The sequence below is a fragment of the Glycine soja genome, chromosome 4 (assembly GCF_004193775.1).
Source record: "Glycine soja cultivar W05 chromosome 4, ASM419377v2, whole genome shotgun sequence".
Taxonomy (NCBI): Eukaryota; Viridiplantae; Streptophyta; class Magnoliopsida; order Fabales; family Fabaceae; genus Glycine; species Glycine soja.
The window spans coordinates 22,653,273-22,677,958 of record NC_041005.1 but is presented as its reverse complement, the minus strand read 5'-3'; the positions used below and the strand labels follow the sequence as shown (position 1 = coordinate 22,677,958).

The 24,686-nt window shown below is 42.3% G+C and overlaps 1 protein-coding gene and 1 pseudogene across 1 annotated transcript; both read right to left on the bottom strand.

Moving 5' to 3' along the window:
- Window positions 1–2,944: 2,944 nt before the first annotated feature.
- Window positions 2,945–4,533, bottom strand: LOC114410678 (NADPH:adrenodoxin oxidoreductase, mitochondrial-like). Its single transcript, XM_028374623.1, has 6 exons — window positions 4,510–4,533; window positions 4,326–4,435; window positions 4,167–4,240; window positions 3,537–3,598; window positions 3,093–3,288; window positions 2,945–2,970 (listed from the first exon to the last, which is right to left on the bottom strand). Exons 1-6 carry the CDS (start codon window positions 4,531–4,533, stop codon window positions 2,945–2,947), a joined length of 492 nt encoding a protein of 163 aa, XP_028230424.1.
- Window positions 4,534–4,630: 97 nt separating this feature from the next.
- On the bottom strand, window positions 4,631–24,243 carry LOC114410677 (annotated as a pseudogene).
- Between the last annotated feature and the right edge of the window lie 443 nt (window positions 24,244–24,686).

Below are 24,686 nucleotides of genomic sequence, written 5' to 3'. Positions count from 1 at the left end.
AGAACGAATGAAGAACGTCGAAGAACGGTTGAAACCTTTGCGAAATTCTTCACGGAAAACGTTACGGAAACGTTTCGGAAGCGCCTCGGCTTAGATTTTCTTCACGGAAACGATTTTTCCAAGCAAATTCGAAAGAGAGAGAAGTGCCAAAGGGGCTGAACCCCTTTCTTCTTCACTTCCTCCCCTATTTATAGCAAAATAGGGGAGGTGGTTGCCGCCCAGCTCGCCCAGGCGAGCCAGGTTGCTTCCTCCAGAAGCAACAGCCTTCTGGAGGAATATTCTGGAGGGCCCAAGTGGGCCTGGGTGCTATTTGTACCCCCATTTTTACTAAGTACACCCCCTCTGCTGTTTTTTGGTGATTCTTTTTTCGTAAAGTTACGGAAACTTACGAATTTCGTAACGATACTTGTTTTCTTTCCGTAATGTTACGGAACCTTGCGGATTACATAATCATCCCCTTTTTGACTTACGGAATGTTACGGAACCTCACTTAATTATGCAACGATGCTTCCATTTGATTTCCGGTGTGTCACGGAAACTTACGGATTGTGCATCAATATTTTTTTGGTTTTCCGGCATGTCCTGGAATTTTACAAATTGCCTAATGATGGGTACCAAGCACCTCACAAGGACCAAAGAAAGGTCGCATGTCATCAAGCAAAGGTCCCCGGACGAAATTAGGGTATGACAATAAACAACAATCATTATTCAACACTCATATCCAACAAATATTCATCATCCACATCCAACAATTACTCATCATCCATCCATGGACCCAATCAAGACTGCACAAAATGATGCATGCACCTGACTCAACACTCAGATGCAATGTGGTACGTACCAACAACAACCAAACCTCAGGAAATAGCCTAAGTGTGTCCACACGACACTCTCACTTAGGGAACTATGCTAAGTTTGTTGAGACCACCCGGTTGTGCTCAGCTTGGGAGCCCAAAGGTGTTCCCTACCAGGTGACAAGCCCCCTAGTTCAAAGTACACTTGGCCACAGTTACTCTATTTCCTGTGTCGTATGAGCTATGATCACAGCCAAAAGTAAGTGCCAAAGACCATAAGCATCCCCCCATAAATGCTTAGATTCTCTAACCACGCTAGTTACCCACATCTGGGCCATCCGACAAGGTCAGTGCACTCTACCCCCCATGACATACACTCCATACGATGTATAATCGTGGCCAAAAGCTAGTGCCAAAGACCCTGGAAGGTCAATGCACAGTGCCCCCCACGATCATACACAACATCCAACATATGAACGTGGCCAAAAGCTAGTGCCAAAGACCCTAGAAGGTCAGTGCACAGTGCCCCCCCATGAATATACACAACATGCACATGCCAATGCATTTCCAACATCAATCAACATTCCATTTCCATGTCATTCACAACATAAATATCATCTCATCTCATCTCAATGACGTTATCAACATCAACAACAACCTCATTTCATATTCACATATTCATCAATAATAACAATTCATGTTGACATGGTCTTTATTACCAACGTCATCTCAAATAAATATCATCATAATTATCTAAAACGTAATTTTCTTTGAAGAAAAATCAGCATGCAACAGGGACAGGCAGATATCCTCATAGCTAGGTTCCCTGACCCTAACTATGGTGTTGAAACAGTAAATTTTATAATAAACTCCCCTTACCTATCATGAGCTACCCCGTGGATTCCTCGTCGCGTCACTTGAAGATTCCTTTTCGTCCTTGCTCGTCGATTCCACGCAAGCCTCTACCATGCCAAAACGAAGAAGACTTAGTATGGATTTTAGAAAACAAAGCTAGTAACAGTGCTCTGGGTCAAACACCCACATCACTACATGAAAGAGTTGAGAGCATTTCGGGTTTTACAAAGGAACATCATTTGGAAATTCCGACCACACCAATGTGACTGGGGTTCAGTGTAGGTTACGAAAATAACATGCATTTCATGAAAGGATAACGTTTACAAAGTCTCTTTCTCTAAGGTTTTTCAAAGGAAGCATAAGACATGCAATGGCGGTTCCAAAGTCAGAAAAGATGCAAAGACAAGATGAAACTAACAAGAAACAAGCGTAGAACCATGGTTACCTTGAAAGAAAACGAAAGGTCAGATTAGGGTTTCATTCTCTACCGAAACCGCAAGCCAAGTTGGAAGATTCCGCTTCGGTTGAAGGGTTCCTCTCAGTGTGGGGTTTCAATGGAGAACAACGATGGTTTGTGGTGGCTAATGATGGATGTGGGAGATGGAGAAAGTGCTTGGGATGTTTGAAATGACTTTGGAAGAAAGAAAGGAGAAGAAATGGTGTTTTTCCTAAGCTACACGAAAGCAATGGCCGAAATGCTTAAATAAGAAATGCTCTCAGGAACGGAAGCTTCGCGCACACTCCAGACATCTTCTTGAAGATCCCAACGGTCAGATCGTGGACAAGTGTCTTGTGAAGTTGCAAACCAAAATTTCGAGAAGATCCAACGGTTAACGAAGGCTGGGAAGCGTTTTTACCGAGGCAGCTTCATGTAGCTTCCTCAAGAAGCTTCCTCGTGGCTTCTTTGAGAAGCTTTCTCAAGAAACTAGATCCTTATCTATCCACAACCTTCTATTAACTAAATTAACCTCCTTGAAAATAATTACGGATAAAAAATAACATAACAAATAATCAAACATCAAACATAATTACTAATAATATATATATATATATAGCAAAAAGGGTTTCATGCCAAGCAAAGACAGTTTTCACAACAAGGAATCTTAGTAATTTGTATATGGTTTCCAAGGTGAGATGATGATACCTGCATTTTATATCTTCAAATTTTCCAGCACCTGCAATATTTAGTCGACTAATAAGAAATCATAAGTAATTTATTGCACAAGAATAGACTACTATGGACTTAAAAGTGCTAGTGTTTAGCAAATCTTCAAGAATAGCTTATGTTAAACATTTTAGGAAAGCCGAGTAGTGCACATATCTGCACTTATACAAGAAATTAAGGCAATTTAAATTTGTTCACAATATTATATTACATTATTGCCCATGTTGTAAAGTTCTAACTTCAAAGTAATAAAGTAGATATGGACAAACAAAAGTTACCTTGACGAACCGTCCTCTCAAAGTGCACATCAGAAACATGCCAAGCTCTTTTCGACTCTTGAAAACTATTTGGCTTACAAAAGAAGACAAAATAGAGCTCGCGTTCGTTCAAACCAGCGTGTTTTGGATTTGAGCTAGCAACCTTAGATAGCAACTCATAAACTCTTCTCTGTATTCGGTTACTCTTAATTTCTTCCTTTGCCAAGTGATAGCATCAACACATAGAATCATAGATAACATTAGTGAAAGGGAATCAAAGTTTTTTTAATTATAAAAAATAGAGATTAACATTTTTAATTTAGATTAAAAAAAGGAAAATAAAACTAAAAAACAGTAATTAGAATTTAGAAAACTTGTAATTAGGTGATCCTTATATTTTATTTTTTGAGGCAAAGTTTATTGAAAAACAGTGATAAAAGAACTACAGTTAGATTCATCTTATACCTCATCAACTGGGGTTAAAAGTAGATCAAATTCTTGAATGAAAATATCAACATTATGAATACCTGTAAAATAAATGTTAAAGCTTCAGTTAACATCATGTGAGATAGGAATAACATATAATTCATAGTATATGACAATTAATAAATAAATTGAAAGTAATTAGCACCAATTCAGATTAAGATGAGAAGCTGATAATAACATGTCAGATAGTAGGGGGAAAATTCATGATTAGAGTTCCATTTTCAGTTCAAACCAAGTCTTAATGTCGTAAATGGTTTGAAATTGTTGACTAGTGAGGAACTAGAAGCAGGTTCAAAGTAAGAAGCATAATAAATATTTGGAAATGAAATCACACAAACCACAGAAATCAATGGAAAATTGGAAGGTAAACTGACAAGCTCGGTGATCAGTTGGGATGCAAATTAAGAAGTATTAGTTCATAAAGGGAACTTTTAAGTCTAGTAAACAAAAGCATTGTGGAGGACTTTATATAATATAGCTAAGGCATGCTCCCTTTTCTAAACAATTCCATAGAACAAAACCAAAATCAAATCAATGCATAAAAAAAATATGTATAAGAAAACTAGAAAGGTAAATTGAACTTGGTACAAGAGTTGATGCAGAAATTACCAAGAATTTCACGTAGTTCTTTTGCAGTACAAGCTACTTGGGCTGGACCACATCTTTGAACCAAATAAACCACCCTGCAATATTGCTTATATTACAAACAAAGAACATATGGAATATCAATAAGATTATCTGGTTACTTCATATAATGCAAATAAAAACCTGATATAGATCTCTTCTAAAGTAGCCAAAGCATGACAGGCAATATCAATTATTGCTAACTTTGTAGTAGGTCGTAAAAGAATCCTTGCAACATCTAACGCAACATTTCCCTGAAATTAAACAAAATCATATATCCAAGTTAAAATTTATATCTATATATTCGAGAAACTCGTCTTCACAGAACAAGTTTGTTCTTTAGTCTTAACATTCACCACAGGTGTCTTTTCTTAGAAAGAAACTAATACAGTTAAAGTACCACCAACTGGAATAACCACCTTGTCAAGATACGGGTGTGAATTAAGTAACTACTGAGCATATGGAGTGAGATCATTAGAAGTTTCTTTAACCTTATCTCCAACATATGATGTTGCATCTACCACACTCTTCCAAGCATCTTTAATCCTCTTAGCCCAATCACCCCCAACAACAGAATCAGCACCAATATGTATATCACTCGCACCAAAACCAGCAGAAACTTCTGTACCATATTTATATACTTCACATTTTCCTTATTTTCTGCCCCCCACCCTCCAAACAATATGAAATTCTTTTGAATATTCAAATACTCTGACAATAAGCACCAGTAATAATGCAATAATCTTCCTGGTATCACATTGAAAATAAACAACACAACAATCTACAAAGAGAAGGGACACCTTCATCAAGTAAAATTATCTAAACATAATTAACAGGGAAAAAACTTGAATCATATTAATTTTGAATTCTTACCTTAGCTCTAGAAAACAGATGCACCAAGTTGTATGTGTGAGCAAATAGGTAAAAACCATGAGAAGAAGCCAAACTCAATCCTACATTTTAACACAAAAAAGGCACTAGATTTGGGGGGAAAAGGAGACATTACCTTGCTCTTGGTGACAGAGTCATTGACATTAATAGTAGGGAAGAGAAGAGTTATATTTGCTTGCATCTGATAGAGCCTTTTAACTCCAGTGGTGGTTTCCTTAGAAACCCCAACGAGATGCTCTTCATCATGCGGTACCTGGTGGGATTAGTCTTCAACCATCTTTGATGATGGTAAGCATGATCTGGAACTTGATGTTGTCAGTGGAGTTGGGGTCGAGGAGTTCAACGGTCTTCTCATATTGGTAGCATCACCACCGTCATGGATGAGGATGGTAGCGTCACTACCGTCATCATGGATAAGGATGGTAGCGTCACCACCGTCATCGATGATGAGGTCGGGTCCTCTATCGGGGCCCCATTTGAGGGTGCACTCGGTGCACCACCAGTACTCTTAGAGGGTCTCCCCCTTCCAGGTGAAGACAACGGCATTATCAAGGGCAATAGCGGCCGCGACATGGTCCTAGGTGGAGAAGATGTTGCAGGAGCACCAACAGACCTCGGTGTAGGAAAGGTCCTTGACCTTGTACTTGCAACCACTCGTGGTTTTCTCCACCAACAAAGCCGTGGTTTATGCACTGAGAAAGAAGAAAAAATAAAGAAAGAAAAAAAGTGGAGTGGTGAGGAAAGAAAGAGAGTGAAGGTAATAAAATGGTCTGGAGTTGTGGAAGGAGAAGATGAAACAAAAATGGTGGAAGGTATTATTTTGAGGGAGGCTAAGGTAGAAATATGAAGGGGTGTATATATATGCATTAGAGTGAGACTAATTTCAAAGACGATTTTCTTAAAACCGTCTTTGAACACCCAATTTCTAAGACGGTTCTAATAAAACCGCCACCCTATATTTCTTATTATATACAAAATTGCCACTGCCTAATATTCTAAGACGGTTTTATGGGAACCGTCTTAGAAAGTGTGTCATAAAAAGCCATTTTTTAGTAGTGTTGATTTAGCCAACAAAACAATCTTATCTTATTGGGTGAAGAAACCAATTATGGTCAAAGGTTATCAGAGTTAGAGAATAGAGAGTGTCATACCCTAATTTCGTCCGGGGACCTTTGCTCGATGACGTGCGACCATTCTTTGGTCCTCGTGAGGTGCTTGGCACCCATCATTAGGCAATTTGTGAAATTCCAGGACATGCCGAAAAACCAAAAAAATTTGATGCACAATCCGTAAGTTTCCGTGACACACCGGAAATCAAATGGAAGCATCGTTGCATAATTAAGTGAGGTTCCGTAACATTCCGTAAGTCAAAAAGGGGATGATTATGTAATCCGCAAGGTTCCGTAACATTACGGAAAGAAAACAAGTATCGTTACGAAATTCGTAAGTTTCCGTAACTTTACGAAAAAAGAATCACCAAAAAACAGCAGAGGGGGGTGTACTTAGTAAAAATGGGGGTGCAAATAGCACCCAGGCCCACTTGGGCCCTCCGGAATATTCCTCCAGAAGGCGGTTGCTTCTGGAGGAAGCAACCCTGCTCGCCTGGGCGAGCTGAGCTCGCCTGGGCGAGCTGAGCTCGCCTGGGCGGCAACCACCTCCCCTATTTTGCTATAAATAGGGGAGGAAGGCAAGAAGGAAGGGGTTCAGCCCCTTAGGCACTTCTCTCTCTTTCGAATTTGCTTGGAAAAATTGTTTCCGTGAAGAAAATCTAAGCCAAGGCGCTTCCGAAACGTTTCCGTAACGTTTTCCGTGAGGAATCTCGCAAAGGTTTCAACCGTTCTTCGACGTTCTTCATTCGTTCTTCATCGTTCTTCGATCTTCAACGGGTAAGTACCTCGAACCAAGCTTTTCGATTCATTCTATGTACCCGTAGTGGTCCACATTGTGTTTCGTGCATTTTTATTCTCGTTTTGTTTACTTTTTATACCCCCTGTTGACATGCTTAAGCCATTTTACTTAAGTCATTTCTCGCTTAACTTAAAAATAAAATAAATTTCCACCGAACGTTTGAATTGTATTATCCATTAACTTCGGTTAAAATAAATTCCGACCGTTCGGTCGTGCCGTAACCACGTTGGAAATCAAAAAGAGGTAAAAAAAATAATATAATAATCAAAAAGACATCTTTTAGTAAAATAAAGCGAAAAATCAATCGGACGTTTTCTCTTTGGGATTTCTCATTCTTAATCGAATTGATTAATAACTAAAGTGAAACTAAGGCTAAAATCAACTCGCCTAGTCAAGCTCGTCCACAAAAATAGGCTTTTGAAGTTTGTCATTTCAATTTCTCACTAAGTAAAATGGATCATTTTTTTTAGGTCCAACGCCTTAAAATGATCACCACTCAAGTAAAAAAGAATCACTTGATAAGAAAGAACTAGGTAGGTCTGAGTTCCTCATTGAGGATACGTAGGAGCAAAAGCCCCGCTTTTGTCGACCACCCCAAGAGATCGTTAATGGTCCAATGCCTTAACGTTTCTCTCCTTTCAAAAACAAGAGATCGTTAATGGTCCAACGCCTTAACGTTTCTCATCTTTCAAAATCAAAAGACCGTTTAATGGTCCAACACCTTAAATGACCTTTTGTTCAAATAAAAACATATTTTGCAAAAAAAGACAAAAACAAACTTAACCAAATACTTTGTTCCAAAAGAACTACGTAGGTCTGATTTTCTCATCCCAAATTGAGGAATACGTAGGAGCAAAGGGAAACACCCTTGTCGACCACAAAAAGAGAAACTATAAAAAGGGTATAAAGGATATAGAGGCATAAAAAGGGAACATAAAAAATCAAAGTCATGTTTGCACATTCGATTAAAGGCTGCCGTCCTTTGGGGCGGACGTGTGGGGTGCTAATACCTTCCCCGTGCGTAAATACGACTCCCGAACCTTTCACTTAAAAGTTCGTAGATCGCGTCTTTTCCGGTTTTTCCGACGTTTTCCTCAAATAAACGTTGGTGGCGACTCCGCGCGTATTCCTTTCGTGGAACACGCATCCCGCGAGTCACGCGTCGCCCTCCCGCCGAAGGGTAGGTTGCGACAGTTGGCGACTCCACTGGGGACTGTTTTTAGAGAGTTAGGCCATTTAATTTTGTGCAATGTTTTACCGTGACTTACCCCTTTGTTGGTTTCCTTTCATTATGTTCTTGTGTATATAAACTCTGTTGCTTTTAGTGCGTTTTAAATGTATGCATGAAGTAAATATTTATTCATTTGATGCACACAAACACCAACACTATTTGCACACACTGTGAGTGAAAAAGGGCCCTATACCCGGGTTCATGGGGGCATAAGGAGTGGAGGTGAATCTGTGATCATGCTAGGTCTCCGACTTGCTTGATTACAGTGAACCCTCATCTAGAGCTTTTCTCTTTGAAAACCTATTGTTGCTAGTAGTCCCTACTGCTACAATATGTTCTTCAAAGGGGATGATACCTCTAGAAACCATCAAGAGAGATATAACTGCCTTGGGGATTATTGCTAAAAGCCTAGTTAGTTCTCTCCCTTATAGGTCCCTTAAATAGGGGCACGAAGCAAACACGCTGCGTGCCATTTTTCACACTGCCATGCATAAGTATCATATACCCTTTTGCTTATGTTCAGTAAATATCGTCATACTGTGTACATTCCCGCATTGTGTCTTTTGCATAGGCATCGCATATGGGTTCTGTCTTGATCCCTTCTGTAAACAAACCAACGGAGGGTCCGTGTCGCCTTCTTAAAAACGTGCGTTGGGGCATTCTGCTACCCCTAGACGTCGTATCTAAGAAGGGGACAAATTCCCCGGACCCCCGCTTTTCTAGATTGCATCTGTGTCATATGCATTCCATCATGCATTCATCCATCCCACCCATGATAGATGTCGGAGTTTTGATTCGCACTAGATTTTATTTCACTTTAGTAAAACATGGGATCAAGTCAAAAGCCTTCTCTTAAAAAGAGGTTTTATCAAGTCAAAATCAAGAGCTTAGAGGTCACCAGTTTACGAAAGTTGGGGCAATTAATGGGTCAACTTCAACGGCAAGCCTTCCGCAAAGCCTATGGTAAGCATTTTGGGGACCTAGCTAGGGTAGAAGTCTCCATGGAACCAATTGCCTCCCTCGCCCAGTATTATGATCAGCCGTTGAGGTGCTTCATCTTTGGGGACTTCCAGCTATCACCAATGGTGGAAGAATTTGAAGAGATCCTAGGATGTCCTCTAGGAGGAAGGAAACCATACCTCTTCTCAGGGTTCTACCCCTCATTGGCCAGAATTTCTAAAAAAGTCCAAATCTCGGAGCAGGAATTAGACCGCCAAAGGCAAGTCGAAAATGGGGTGGTCGGGATACCGAGAAAATGTTTGGAGGCAAAAGCAAGAATCTTGGCAGGTAGAAATGAATGGGCCCCGTTCATAGACGTTCTCGCACTGTTGATCTTTGGAGGAGTCCTCTTTTCGAATGTGGATGGGTTGGTGGACCTGGCAGCGATCGACACTTTTCTCGCCTATCATAACCACAAGGAAAGCCCGGTTGTCGCTATGCTAGCCGACCTATATGACACGTTCGACCGGGGATGTGAAAAGAGCAGCGCAAGAATTGTTTGTTGTGCACTGGCTCTCTATGTGTGGTTAGTTTCACACCTTTTTCTCCAAGAAGGTAGGCCCGTCTATCCGCTACAAGGTCACCGCTCGGGCGTCGAAAAAGGAAAGGCGAATTGGGACCAACTCTTGGCTAGCATGGAGGGGCGTCTGTTTATTGGTTCCCTCGCTAGAAGGAAGGAAGAATCAGGATTGTATCTTCATGCGAAGGATGTCCAAATGTTCCCTAGATGAGAACATGGGGTTGTATTAATTATAATCCCGTCCTCGCCATAAGACAGCTTGGCTACCCCATGAGAGGAGCGCCATTAGACGAAAGCATCACGCCTTTCATTACACGGGGTTTCAGTGACCCCAATGCAAAGGTACTCCAAGGAGTTCGCAAGGCATGGGATGCGGCGTGAAGAAAGGACAGAGAGCTTAGGGGAAGCAGTAATGGGATCATCGGCGGCTATCATAAGTGGCTGAGAGTCCGGACACAAGGATTGGATTGGCTCCCAAATCTAAAGACTGTGAGAGACAATGAGGTTAAAGCTTCGGAAGAAAGTGATGAGGTACAAGCCCTAAAGGCAAAGCTTGAAAGAGCCCGAGTAGTCAAAGAGAAGTTCAAGTCCATAGCCATCAAAGTCTGAAAAGAGTATGATGAACTAAGGGACGTCAATATGGCCACCGCTGAAGCCTTGGAACGAGAAACCAAGAAGGCCCGAAAGGAAGAACACGTGCAAGCAAAGTTTTGAGGGGCTTTATAGGGCAGCAATAGTAAGCTCAAGCTCCGAAGAGGTGAAAGGAATCATCACGGGTCAAAGGCATGATCTTGAAGGACGAGCTAAAGGCTTACCTTAGGTCGAAAAGAAATTTGTCCCAACAGTTAAGCGAGACTGAAGGGAATATGTGGGCCGTCATCGATGAGTGCAAAGAGAAGCTAAATCTAGCGGCGACTCACGAGCAAAGGCTAGAGGATGAGTACGCCAAGATATCAGCAGAAAGCGAAGCAAGGGAGAGGGTAATTGATTCATGGCACCAAGAGGCAACAATGTGGACGGACCGATTTGCTCTTACTTTGAACAGGAGTCAAGAACTTCCCCGATTGCTAGCCAAGGCCAAAGCAATGGTGGACACCTACTCCGCCCCCAAGAAGATCCACGGACTTCTCAGCTATTGTCAACATATGATAGACTTAATGGACCATATGATTAGAAACCGCTAGGAAGTTTGTATTGTCGCTCAGATCTTGACTAGTTATAACTTTTTGAATAAAATGAGTTTATCCCACGTTTTTACTCCAAAAATCAGTGCGAATCAAGTCACTCCCGCATTTTATCTCTAGCATGCATTGTATGTTGGTCTCGTCCTTTGTCACGGGAAGCCGGAAGGTCCATATCACCTTCTTAATTGTACACATGGGGCACTGCGCCCCCAAATGCGCAAGTAAGAAGAGATAATTTTCCGGGCTCTCGTGTCCGTAAAATGCATTCATATCATGCATCGCATAAGCATCTCTTCATAACATCATAATGGACATATCCTGCATTTGTCCGTTATCATATTCCAGCCTCACATTTTGCATGAGTCATGGCATCATCATGCATATGCGTTCAACAAACTTTTTGATCTGCAAAATTGCATACCATTTGTTTTCATGTTTGCTCATCCTTGCGTTTTCCTCTACAAAACAAAAACAAAAAATGGGGAAGCGTGAAGCTTCACACTACATTCTTAGTTGCATGTGTTAGGCACCATGAGCCAACCATGTTAGGATCATAAACCCGTTTCACTTAAAAAACAAAATGAGTGAACATGGTACCTAATGCATGGTTAACTAGGAAATGGTGTTTTCTTCGGGCATCTCAATTTCATAATTACATTTTCCGTGCATAAGCTTAAAGTATGCCCGAGTCATTCATCCCTATGAGATGTTGTTGAAGTATTGGCGATCAGAATTGCCATTCCTTGGATTATAGGGTTGAACCAAGCTCATGCTTTTACAAAAAGGTTCATCAAGTCAAGTTGAAATATGGAAGTAATCGTCTTGCAAAATTGGGGCAAAAGATGAATCGAGTCACATCACTGCTTCATCTACTGCCAAACATATTTAGGATTATTGATGTCCTTGTTACTTCCAGTTTCACCTTGACAAAGATGTCATGGACCATGTTGAAAATCTAAATTGATTCAACCCCATATCTTGCGTAAAAATTCGCAATACTTCAATTGTACATCATTCGCATGCATCCATGCTTTTCATTGGTTGCATTGCTCGTTGCATTCTTACCTTGAAAAATAAAATAAAATGAACTTAATCATTGTTATAAAAAAGAAAGGGACACGCTTTACGACGCCCTTACCGAACTCGTGCTAGAGCTAGAGTAATGGGTGAAGCAGAGGAGGTGCAAGAGAAGATGAAGGCCGACATGGAGGCCATGAAAGAGCAAATGGCCACAATGATGGAGGCCATGATGAGCGTGAAGAAGATAATGGAAGCCAATGCGGTTGCAATTGCCGCTACCAGCGTTGTTGCTAAGGTGAACCCGACGTCCCCATCCGGCCTCAAGCAAATGAATCATCCAACCTCAAATATGGTAGGCAAAGATTTAGGAAGTACGGGCGGCCCCCATGATGTGCAAATTCAAAACGAGCACGCCTTCCCGTCATATGGCTTGCCTCTCAACTATACGCCACCCAATGTGGCGTACACTCCCAATAAGAATGTCAATAACTCCACTCCTATACCCATTGAAAGCCAGCAACCCCAAACTGATCATGCACATGTCTCTTAAACCGTGGCCACAATCTAGCCGACTTCGAGCCTTGGCTCAGATATGCCACTGAAGGGCAAGCAGTTGGTGGTATACCCCTGCAAAACACTTTGGAGGGCCCTCAGTGTCACCCACAACCACAACCCTCACATTCCACAGCGGTTAAAAACCCTCATGCTATGGCAAAAATGGGAAAGAGGAAAGGCTCAGGGCCATTGAAGGAGGTAAAGATTATGCCTTTGCTAACCTAGAAGAGTTGTTCCTAGTACCTAATATCATCACCCCTCCCAAGTTCAAGGTGCTGGACTCTGACAAGTACAAGGAGACTACTTGTCTCAAGAACCATCTAAAGATGTATTGTCAGAAGATGGGGGAATACGCAAAAGATGAGGAATTGCTGATACATTCCTTCCAAGAAAGTCTTACTGGGGTAGCTGTTACCTGGTACACTAACTTGGAACCTTCCCGAGTCCATTCTTGGAAGGACCTAATGGTTGCCTTTGTTAGGCAGTATCAGTACAATTTTGATATGGTTCCGGATAGGATGCAACTACAGAACATGTGCAAAAAGGGGGACGGATCTTTCAAAGAACACGCCCAAAAGGTGGAGGGATCTGGCGGCCCAGGTGGTACCCCCAATAATGGAAAGGGAGACGATAATCGTGATGGTAGACACATTATCGGTACTCCACTATGAAAAGATGGTGGGCTGCGCACCCTCAAAGCTTTGCAGATTTGGTCTTCGCCAGTGAAAGGATCAATGTGGGTCCGAAAAGAGGCAAATTTGATCATCCTACTAGGACGACTGAGAAAACTGGGGCAAATAAAGAGGGTGAGGATGAGGGAGAAACCCATGCTGTGACTGCCATTCCTGTACGGCCAAGTTTCCCACCAACCCAACAATATTTTTACTCAGCCAATAACAAACCTTCTCCTTACCCACCACCCAGGTATCCACAAAGGCCATCCCTAAATCTACCACAAAGTCTGTCTACCGCACTTCCAATGACGAACACCACCTTTAGCACAAACCAAAAACACCAACCAAGAAGTGAATTTTGCAGCGAGAAAGCCTGTAGAATTCACCCCAATTCCAGTGTCCTATGCTGACTTGCTTCCATATCTACTTGATAATTCAATGGTAGCCATAACCCTAGCCAAGGTTCATCAACCTCCACTTTTCTGAGGATACGACTCGAACGCAACGTGTGCTTATCGTGGAGGAGCCCTGGGGCATTCCATTGAGCATTGTATGACCCCGAAGCATAAAGTGTGAAGTCTAATTGATACGGGCTGGCTGAAATTTGAGGAGAATTGCATGTAAATCCTGACATTGACAAGAAATGCCACACATGGGGCAATTTTGAAAGCTGTTGTTAGGTGTCCCTAATGACTCATCAGGGTTTCCAAGTTTATGCCATTATTGTAAACCACAGCTACAATGTTAAATGAAATGGATAAAGTTGATATCTTTGTCCCTCATCCTCTCACAAACGCATGTTTGCTTATTCAACTTTCACCGGAATGTGGGTGTAAGCCATTGGTCTGTTTGCTCAAGCAACCTGCGCTCCTGAGTGTTGACTTCCAAGACCGTTCAATCAGAGATTACTCATCTTGCACGTTGGTGGGGGTGCCGTAAAACAACGAGCAAAGTTCAAAACAAATAAGTTTCAAAATAAAAAATAAAAAGGCATTTGATTGACTGTGTTTTCAAGTAAAAATATAGACGTTCATGTGACCTCATTTTGTCTTTTTAGAGAGAAGTGAGTTATCAAGAATAGGATGTTGGACAAATGACCTCAGTTACCTTAAGAAAAAGGGGGGTTGAATTAAGATGCAAAGACTATTCCCCAATTGAACTATCAATCTCTCTTTTCGGATTAACAATGCACACAGGGATAACCCTTCCCTTGTGTTCAGGAATCCTCTACAACAAGAGACCCACGGTCTCTTAATCCCTTTTCAGAAATAAGAAGAAGAGAAGAAGAGGTCTCTCGTAAAAGAGGTAGATTGTAAAATGAAGATCAATCAAAAATTCCTTATTGAATAAGCAAGTGGTTGACCAAGGAATCTTTTTGAGAGGATAAGACATTTCAGTTCAGAAAAACTCTTGATCTTTCGAGAGGATAAAACTGTTTGGGCAATGAAAACTCTCTTTAAAACATTTGAATGGCCGTTCATAAAACATTTGAATAGATATGTCTCTTGGAAATTATTTTCTGAAAATCCCCTCTGGTAATCAATTACAAGACTTATGTAATCAATTACAGGTTTTAAAAATTTGAATTAAAACATTTTCAAACTGCTGGTAATCGATTACCAGAGAGCAAATCTCAATTTGAAAGGATAGAATTCCTTGGTCAAACCTTTTGCTTCTTCAATTTGGAAACTTCTTCCTAAGATTCTAGAGATCAACTTGATCATATATCTTGATTTTCTTGGATTCTTGTCTTGAATAAAACTTAGAAGCACTTGATCCTTTAGCATCATCAAGACATCAAAACATCTTGCTTCTACATAGGAGTCATTTGACTTAATCCATCAACTGAAAGATCCTTCAACTATTTCTCGTCCTTAGAAAATTCTTTTTGCAAGAATCAACTGCTTCTTTCATTCTTCCTCACTACGAGGTCGTGAAAACAAGACAACACTTGGTACCTCTAAGCCCTACACTGGGGCAACGAAAGGCACCATGCAAAAACCTCAAGCGAACCTAGGGGCAGATTAGAAGTTCTCACCCAATAGGTTCCCTCCTACAAGGTCATGATGAAAGGCAACGATTGGTACCTCAAAGCCTTACACTGGGGCAATGAGGGGCACCGTGCATGAGCCTCAAGTGAACATAGGGGCCGATCAAAAGTTCACACCCGTCGATGTTTTTAAACAAGAAAAAAAAAGGGGAGACAAGCCCTGGAATTTCAATAGATTGATTAATTATCAAACGACTCCATTCCCGTCACTCCAAAATGGTCAAGTGACTAAATCAAATAGAACATACACTCTGAGGGAGTTCCCGGAGAGATTTGCAAAAAGATGGGATGAGGTTGCATGAATTATCACCTCTTTCAAAAGGACAGTCAATCTGTGTTTTCCAAAAAAATCAAATCAAAATCAAAATCACAAAATAGGGAAAGAATGCCATGAACATTGTACAACTTTCCATTACATTGCATTGTTTCATATAAAGTCCGCATTTACCCAAATTTCACAACAAAGGTTGCATGCATCTGCATCCCTCAAAATCATGTTAACTACATAGATTCCCTACATCTAAATGTCCAAATCTTTTGAATTTGGGATGACCGGCTCTCTCGATGAGTCGATCTCTTGCTTTCTCATAAGGATGGACCCTCGGGTACTAGTACCCTGGTCTTCAGAGGACTTCATGTCCTCGCCATCAGAGGGCTGCACGCCCTCACCTCCAGAGGACTACCTGTCCTCGCCTTGAGAGGGCTACACGCCCTCACCTTGGGTACTAGTTACCCTCACCGTTGAGAGGACTACACGTCCTCGCCATCAGAGGGCTGCACGCCCTCACCTCCAGAGGACTACCTGTCCTCGCCTTGAGAGGGCTACACGCCCTCACCTTGGGTACTAGTTACCCTCACCGTTGAGAGGACTACACGTCCTCGCCATCAGAGGGCTGCATGCCCTCACCTCCAGAGGACTACCTGTCCTCGCCTTGAGAGGGCTACACGCCCTCACCTTGGGTACTAGTTACCCTCACCGTTGAGAGGACTACACGTCCTCGCCATCAGAGGACTACACGTCCTTGCCTTGAGAGGGCTACACGCCCTCACCTTGGGTACTAGTTACCCTCACCGTTGAGAGGACTACATGTCCTCGCCTTGAGAGGACTACATGTCCTCACCTTCAGAGGGCTACATGTCCTCGCCATCAGAGGACTTCACGTCCTCGCCTTCAGAGGACTGCACGTCCTCACCTTCAGAAGGCTACACGCTCTCGCCTTTAGAGGGCTACACGCCCTCACCTTGGGTACTAGTTACCCTCACCGTTGAGAGGACTACACGTCCTCGCCTTGAAAGGACTACACGTCCTCACCATCAGAGGGCTGCACGCCCTCACCTCTAGAGGACTACATGTCCTCGCCTTTAGAGGGCTACACATCCTCACCTTCAGAGGGCTACACGCCCTCGCCATCAGAGGACTGCATGTCCTCACCTTCAGAGGACTGCATGTCCTTACCTTCAGAGGGCTACACGCCCTCGCCATCAGAGAACTGCATGTCCTCACCTTCGTAGGGCTACACGCCCTCACCTTTAGAGGACCACACGTCCTCACTTTCATAGGGCTACACGCCCTCGCCTTGAAAGGACTACACGTCCTCACCATCAGAGGGCTGCACGCCCTCACCTCCAGAGGACTACACGTCCTCGCCTTCAGAGGACTGCACGTCCTCACCTTCAGAAGGCTACACGCCCTCGCCTTTAGAGGGCTACGCGTCCTCACTTTCAGTGGGCTCCATATCCACACCTTAAGATAATTTAAGGTCCTCTATCCTTAAATGCTTAACCGAGACTTGCACTCCCGGTTAAGGGACCAGTAGTTTCCTTTTAACGGTTCCTGGGCCCCCCTGATATTGGAGGAGGGCCAACTGTGCAAGCACAACCAGAGAGGGAGGCTATCACATAGCTACTATGCATACCGGGGCAAGATTTCACCCGTGCCGCTGCAAAAAGACGAGTGCGGATCATGCGCACTAACATGACCACTCTTACACAGATATAGATGACATTGCTACTTAGCAACATTCTGCCCAGCGACCACAATGCCAATCTCCCCCTGCAAAAGTATCAGTTGGTCTGTGTCGTCCCAACATGGGTAAGTATGCATATAGTTCAACTGATTTCTGATACCATCTATTGTTTGCAGGGATCGCACCCAAGAGACACCCAGTGGACCCGGAAAAGTCCAACAGGGCCCTGGGGTTTCCAGCTCTGGTTACGGGCCTCTATCAGTCCTACAGGGTGCTCGTACCCCCCCGACAAGGTCACATCATCATAGGTAAGTATGCACATCGCTCAACTGATTTCTGATTTCATCTATTATTTGCAGGGATCGCGCCTGCAAGACACCCAGTGGACCCGAAGAAGTCCAACAGGGTCTTGGAGTTGTCAAGCTCTAATTACGGGTCTCTGTCAGTTCTACGGAGTACCTGTCACCTCCAGCAAGGGCATCAGGCCCCCTACTAATCGAGCTTTCATCAAGAAGTACTGCGTCTCCAGGCAGGCGCAGGGCAAAACACCACAGCAGCCTGGGGATGGTCAGTAGCGGGCAATAGACGCACCGCCACCACCTTTGGAGTTCACCTCTGCTCATCCACAAAAAGGTTTGAGTATTGCCTACGACACATGGCCGACCAATAGGCAACCAAGTCCAAAGCCAAAGGTAAGGAAAGTACTAGGTCAGTGACCGACAAGTCATAAGGCGTCCAGCTAAAGACGTTAAAGAAACGCTACTAGGAGGCAACCTAGTACCTTTTGAATCTATGCTTGTTATTTGATCACTTTTTATAGTAGGACGCACCTAGTTGCTCATGATCCTGGGAATTTAAATAAAACAAGCGCAAGCTCGGAAGGTAGTCATACCTTACAAAACATATATATGTATGTTTAGGTAGTGAAAATACCTTAGATATGCATGTATGTAAACAAAAAACACTTCACAAAATATATATATGTATGTTTAGGTAGAAAGATACCTTAGATATGCATGTATGTAAACAAAAAATACTTCACAAAATATATATGTATGTTTAGGTAGAAAGATACCTTAGATATGCATGTATGTAGCAAAAAGATACCTCACAAAATATATATATATGTATGTTTAGGTAGCAAGATACCTTGGATATGCATGTATATAGCAAAAATACCTCACAAAAATATACACATGTTTAGGTAGCAAAATACCTCATGAAAAAAAAAAAAAAAGAAGAAAAAAAAACAAACAAGAAAAAGAAATAAACAAATGATAATGATAAAAAAAAGAAGGAGAAAAAAGAAAAAATAAGTTGTCAAGCTGAAAAACCAACATGCTTTTGAAAAGAGACGATTTCCAACTTTTCTTTGGAAAAATTCACTGATCATAACTAGTTTTTGAAAAAATGTGTATACACCTGAAGGGTGAATGCTGTGAAGATTTTCCCAAACGCCCAAAATGGACTTGGAGGAATGCACAAATTGATAAAAGAACATATTTTGGAAACATTGGGTTGATTTAAAATAGAGGAAATGAATCCTGAGCCCTAGCATCACATGACCATAAAAATTTGACACTTGAGTGTCCGCATAGGTGCATGCATGACCAGTTTTGCATAAAGTTTCCAAATCATCATTTTTGCATTTGTGTCATGGAAATAATGTGAGGCATCCCTTTTATCCTTGAGTCAAACCAAACCCCGACATGTATCATGTCTAGCCATTCTACAAACCTTGAGCCAAAATCCTGACTCACCATAATCCTTACCCTCGAAAGCAAAAAGAAAAGAAAGGAAATTCCCAATCAAAGAGTGGGAGAAAGCAAAAAGAAAAGAAAGAAAATTCCCAATCAAAGAATGGGAGAAAGAAAAAAAAAAAGAAAAGAAGGAAAGAAAGCTCCTGATCAAGGATCGAAAGAAAACAGAAGAAATGTGCAGAGAGGTCTTTGTACCGGACAATATCTGAACAATACAGAATTGTCACCAAATGAACAAAAAAGGAAGGAAAGGAAACCACGACCTAAAATGGTCTTCTCCCTTTAATTACCAACCAAAATCCCGTGCGCTAGCGACCTTTTTTTCCTCGCCCCGCACTAAACAAAAACAGAAAAAGAAAAAAAGGCCAGAAAAATCAAAAGCCAAAAACACACAAAAGCCGAAAGAAGAAACCACCAAAAGAACCCATTCCCAAGGGAAGCCCTGTTGATCCATGATCACGCGTGTAATTTTTGATTTGATAGGAAATAATTTGCAAAGTCAAGTCATGACATATCTATGGTTCGGAATTAGGATGAAACACTTACCTGTGCGAGATTGATACACTTTGAGTGGATTTCTTCTATTTTTGTCGAACCCTGTGTTTCCTCTAAATGGTCATTTAGAAACGAAATGCTAACATCCAAAATCTCATTTACGGTTATGGGAGATTTCATCAGCAGACTCTCCTTCCCCGGTAGACGCATTGTTTTTCACTCAAAAAAGCATATGCTGCTCTAAATCAGTTGGAATATTTGTCTCTTTGCTAAAGCATGTTTGCATTTTAGTGGAGAAAACACCGAGACTTTTTCCAGTCTCACAAGTTATCCAGAACTACGTAGGTCTGAGTTCCTCATTGGAGGATACGTAGGAGCAAGAGCCTCGCTTTTGTCGACCATACCGCCTTTTGTTGCCATGACTCAAGAGCTGGTAGCCCGCGGAGACACCTTACGGTTATCCGCACCTCGTCATTCAGTGACCCCAAGTGTGATTCACGAGCAGAGACCAATATGGTCATCTGCGCCCTTTCCGGAGATGTCAGCATTTTCCGATGGAGACTTTTCAAGTCTCACAAGTTATCAAGAACTACGTAGGTCTGAATTCCTCATTGGAGGATACGTAGGAGCAAGAGCCTTGCTTTTGTCGGCCGCCCCATAATCTTTGTCATACTGACCCTGAGGTCATGTGACATGCACCCTTTTGTCATCCAGAGGCGGCGGGCCCGATGACAAGCAGAGACCAAATTTGGTCATTCTGCACCCTTGTATCATCCAGAGGCGGCGGGCCCGATGATACGCGGAGATACCTTACGGTTATCCGCACCCTTTTGTCATCCAGAGGCGGCGGGCCCGATGACAAGCAGAGACCAAGTTTGGTCATTCTGCACCCTTGTATCATCCAGAGGCGGCGGGCCCGATGATACGCGGAGATACCTTACGGTTATTCGCACCCTTTTGTCATCCAGAGGCAGCGGGCCCGATGACAAGCAGAGACCAAGTTTGGTCATTCTGCACCCTTGTATCATCCAGAGGCGGCGGGCCCGATGATACGCGGAGATACCTTACGGTTATTCGCACCCTTTTGTCATCCAGAGGCGGCGGGCCCGATGACAAGCAGAGACCAAGTTTGGTCATTCTGCACCCTTGTATCATCCAGAGGCGGCGGGCCTGATGATGCGCGGAGATACCTTACGGTTATTCGCACCCTTTTGTCATCCAGAGGCGGCGGGCCCGATGACAAGCAGAGACCAAGTTTGGTCATTCTGCACCCTTGTATCATCCAGAGGCGGCGGGCCCGATGATGCGCGGAGATACCTTACGGTTATTCGCACCCTTTTGTCATCCAGAGGCGGCGGGCCCGATGACAAGCAGAGACCAAGTTTGGTCATTCTGCACCCTTGTATCATCCAGAGGCGGCGGGCCCGATGATACGCGGAGATACCTTACGGTTATTCGCACCCATTTGTCATCCAGAGGCGGCGGGCCCGATGACAAGCAGAGACCAAGTTTGGTCATTCTGCACCCTTGTATCATCCAGAGGCGGCGGGCCCGATGATACGCGGAAATACCCGAGTGGTTATCCGTATAAACATTCTTTTGCTATCTGTAAGACAGAACGCTTGATAGCATGCAGAGGCTGACATAGTCTTCTGCACCTTTTGTTCCTCCGGGAACAACAAGTCATTTACATGCGGAAATTTCATGGTCGCCCGCGACTCTCGTCAACCGAGAGGAGCGAAATTAGTGTCATACACTGATTTTCGGGGACCTTTGCTTGATGACATGCGACCATTCTTTGGTCCTTGTGAGATGCTTGGCATCCATCATTAGGCAATTTGTGAAATTCTAGGAACGACAAGTCATGGTCACCCGCGACTCTCGTCAACCGAGAGGAGCGAAATTAGTGTCATACACTGATTTTCGGGGACCTTTGCTTGATGACATGCGACCATTCTTTGGTCCTTGTGAGGTGCTTGGCACCCATCATTAGGCAATTTGTGAAATTTTGGGAACAACAAGTCATTTGCATGTGGAGATTTTATGGTCACCCGCGACTCTCGCCAAATCGAGAGGAACGAAATTAGTGTCTTATCTTTACTTTCCTTTTATCTCCAATAAAAGACAAGTAAAGAGGGGCAACTGTCATACCCTAATTTCGTCCGGGGACCTTTGCTCGATGACGTGCGACCATTCTTTGGTCCTCGTGAGGTGCTTGGCACCCATCATTAGGCAATTTGTGAAATTCCAGGACATGCCGAAAAACCAAAAAAAATTGATGCACAATCCGTAAGTTTCCGTGACACACCGGAAATCAAATGGAAGCATCGTTGCATAATTAAGTGAGGTTCCGTAACATTCCGTAAGTCAAAAAGGGGATGATTATGTAATCCGCAAGGTTCCGTAACATTACGGAAAGAAAACAAGTATCGTTACGAAATTCGTAAGTTTCCGTAACTTTACGAAAAAAGAATCACCAAAAAACAGCAGAGGGGGGTGTACTTAGTAAAAATGGGGGTGCAAATAGCACCCAGGCCCACTTGGGCCCTCCGGAATATTCCTCCAGAAGGCGGTTGCTTCTGGAGGAAGCAACCCTGCTCGCCTGGGCGAGCTGAGCTCGCCTGGGCGGCAACCACCTCCCCTATTTTGCTATAAATAGGGGAGGAAGGCAAGAAGGAAGGGGTTCAGCCCCTTAGGCACTTCTCTCTCTTTCGAATTTGCTTGGAAAAATTGTTTCCGTGAAGAAAATCTAAGCCAAGGCGCTTCCGAAACGTTTCCGTAACGTTTTCCGTGAGGAATCTCGCAAAGGTTTCAACCGTTCTTCGACGTTCTTCATTCGTTCTTCATCGTTCTTCGATCTTCAACGGGTAAGTACCTCGAACCAAGCTTTTCAATTCATTCTATGTACCCGTAGTGGTCCACATTGTGTTTCGTGCATTTTTATTCTCGTTTTGTTTACTTTTTATACCCCCTGTTGACATGCTTAAGCCATTTTACTTAAGTCATTTCTCGCTTAACTTAAAAATAAAATAAATTTCCACCGAACGTTTGAATTGTATTATCCATTAACTTCGGTTAAAATAAATTTCGACCGTTCGGTCGTGCCGTAACCACGTTGGAAATCAAAAAGAGGTAAAAAAATAATATAATAATCAAAAAGACATCTTTTAGTAAAATAAAGCGGAAAATCAATCGGACGTTTTCTCTTTGGGATTTCTCATTCTTAATCGAATTGATTAATAACTAAAGTGAAACTAAGGCTAAAATCAACTCGCCTAGTCAAGCTCGTCCACAAAAATAGGCTTTTGAAGTTTGTCATTTCAATTTCTCACTAAGTAAAATGGATCATTTTTTTTAGGTCCAACGCCTTAAAATGATCACCACTCAAGTAAAAAAGAATCACTTGATAAGAAAGAACTACGTAGGTCTGAGTTCCTCATTGAGGATACGTAGGAGCAAAAGCCCCGCTTTTGTCGACCACCCCAAGAGATCGTTAATGGTCCAATGCCTTAACGTTTCTCTCCTTTCAAAAACAAGAGATCGTTAATGGTCCAACGCCTTAACGTTTCTCATCTTTCAAAATCAAAAGACCGTTTAATGGTCCAACACCTTAAATGACCTTTTGTTCAAATAAAAACATATTTTGCAAAAAAAGACAAAAACAAACTTAACCAAATACTTTGTTCCAAAAGAACTACGTAGGTCTGATTTTCTCATCCCAAATTGAGGAATACGTAGGAGCAAAGGGAAACACCCTTGTCGACCACAAAAAGAGAAAATATAAAAAGGGTATAAAGGATATAGAGGCATAAAAAGGGAACATAAAAAATCAAAGTCATGTTTGCACATTCGATTAAAGGCTGCCGTCCTTTGGGGCGGACGTGTGGGGTGCTAATACCTTCCCCGTGCGTAAATACGACTCCGAACCTTTCACTTAAAAGTTCGTAGATCGCGTCTTTTCCGGTTTTTCCGACGTTTTCCTCAAATAAACTTTGGTGGCGACTCCACGCGTATTCCTTTCGTGGAACACGCATCCCGCGAGTCACGCGTCGCCCTCCCGCCGAAGGGTAGGTTGCGACAGAGAGAATAAACGAAAACATTGAGAACACGAGTAGGAAAAACTAATATTATTGATTCTGAAAGGTTGATTTGAGTTAGTTACAATTGAGGTATTTAAAGACCTATGAACTGAGAAACTAACCATAAATAACTCTGACTAATCCTAACTAACTTCTAACAGAATGTAACTGCCTAGGTGTAGTTAGTGAAAAACTAACAACCCTTACAATTATGAAACAAAATTGTTTTCACAATATGTATTTACATACTCTAATACCCCCCCTTCTCAAACTCAAGGGGAATATTTTTCAGAGGAAAAACTCTTCATATTGACTGTCTCTCAGTTCTTCAAATCTTACTGAGGAAAGTGGTTTGGTTAAGACATCAACCCACTACTTAGCCAAAACTTGTTCTCTTACAAAAAATACATCTATTTTCATATGCTTTGTTCTACTATGGAATACCAGATTAGGTGCTATGGACACCACACATTAATTATCACAATAAAACATAGGAGTATTGAAAGAAACATGTAACTCTGCTAGAAGAGTTCGCATCAAGGTCAATCCAGTAGATGTTTGAGCCAAGTTGCGATATTCAGCTTCAGTGCTAGACTTTGCTGTGACTTTCTGGTTTCGAGACCACCAAGATATCAAGTTCGAGCCTAGAAAGATGGCAGCCCCTGATGTAGAATGTGTGTCATCAATATCTGATGCCCAATCAACATCATAGAAAGCATAAAGTGCCATAGGTTTTGAAACAGGAGCAGGTTGAAGAAGTAAACCATGAAACAGGGTACCTATTGGATTTCCCCTGCAGTTACTTTTTGGTCCACTTTTTCTTTATACAAATATGTTCAAGGGAAATCCGGTTTGTCGGAAAAGGCACCGGATCGTCAAGTATTTAAAATTAAAACAGATGAATCTGAGTATCAAACTCAGGGAACTAGTCTTAGACCGGGTTAAATTCAGAAATAAGGCATTGTTGAAAGAAACATTGATAATTGATGATTTAGAACAGAATTAAACTAAGTCTAGGCTAAAAACAGTAAAAGTGCAAGTAAGTAAGATTGACAACAGTAGGTAAAGATGTTGGCTCTTTCTAACAAACCAGCTGATGTATATAAAGATGTTTCTCTAATTAATCATGCTTTTGTGTTCTATGTTGTAGCCTAAATTACTAAACCTCGATC

Coding starts and splice junctions, on each gene's coding strand:
- LOC114410678 (XM_028374623.1), bottom strand. CDS start 4,533: ATGTTAAGACTAAAGAACAAACTT. Junction 4,436..4,509: donor TAAGACTAAAGAACAAACTT/GTTCTGTGAAGA, acceptor GTTTAATTTCAG/GGAAATGTTGCGTTAGATGT. Junction 3,289..3,536: donor TTTTAACCCCAGTTGATGAG/GTATAAGATGAA, acceptor CACTTGGCAAAG/GAAGAAATTAAGAGTAACCG.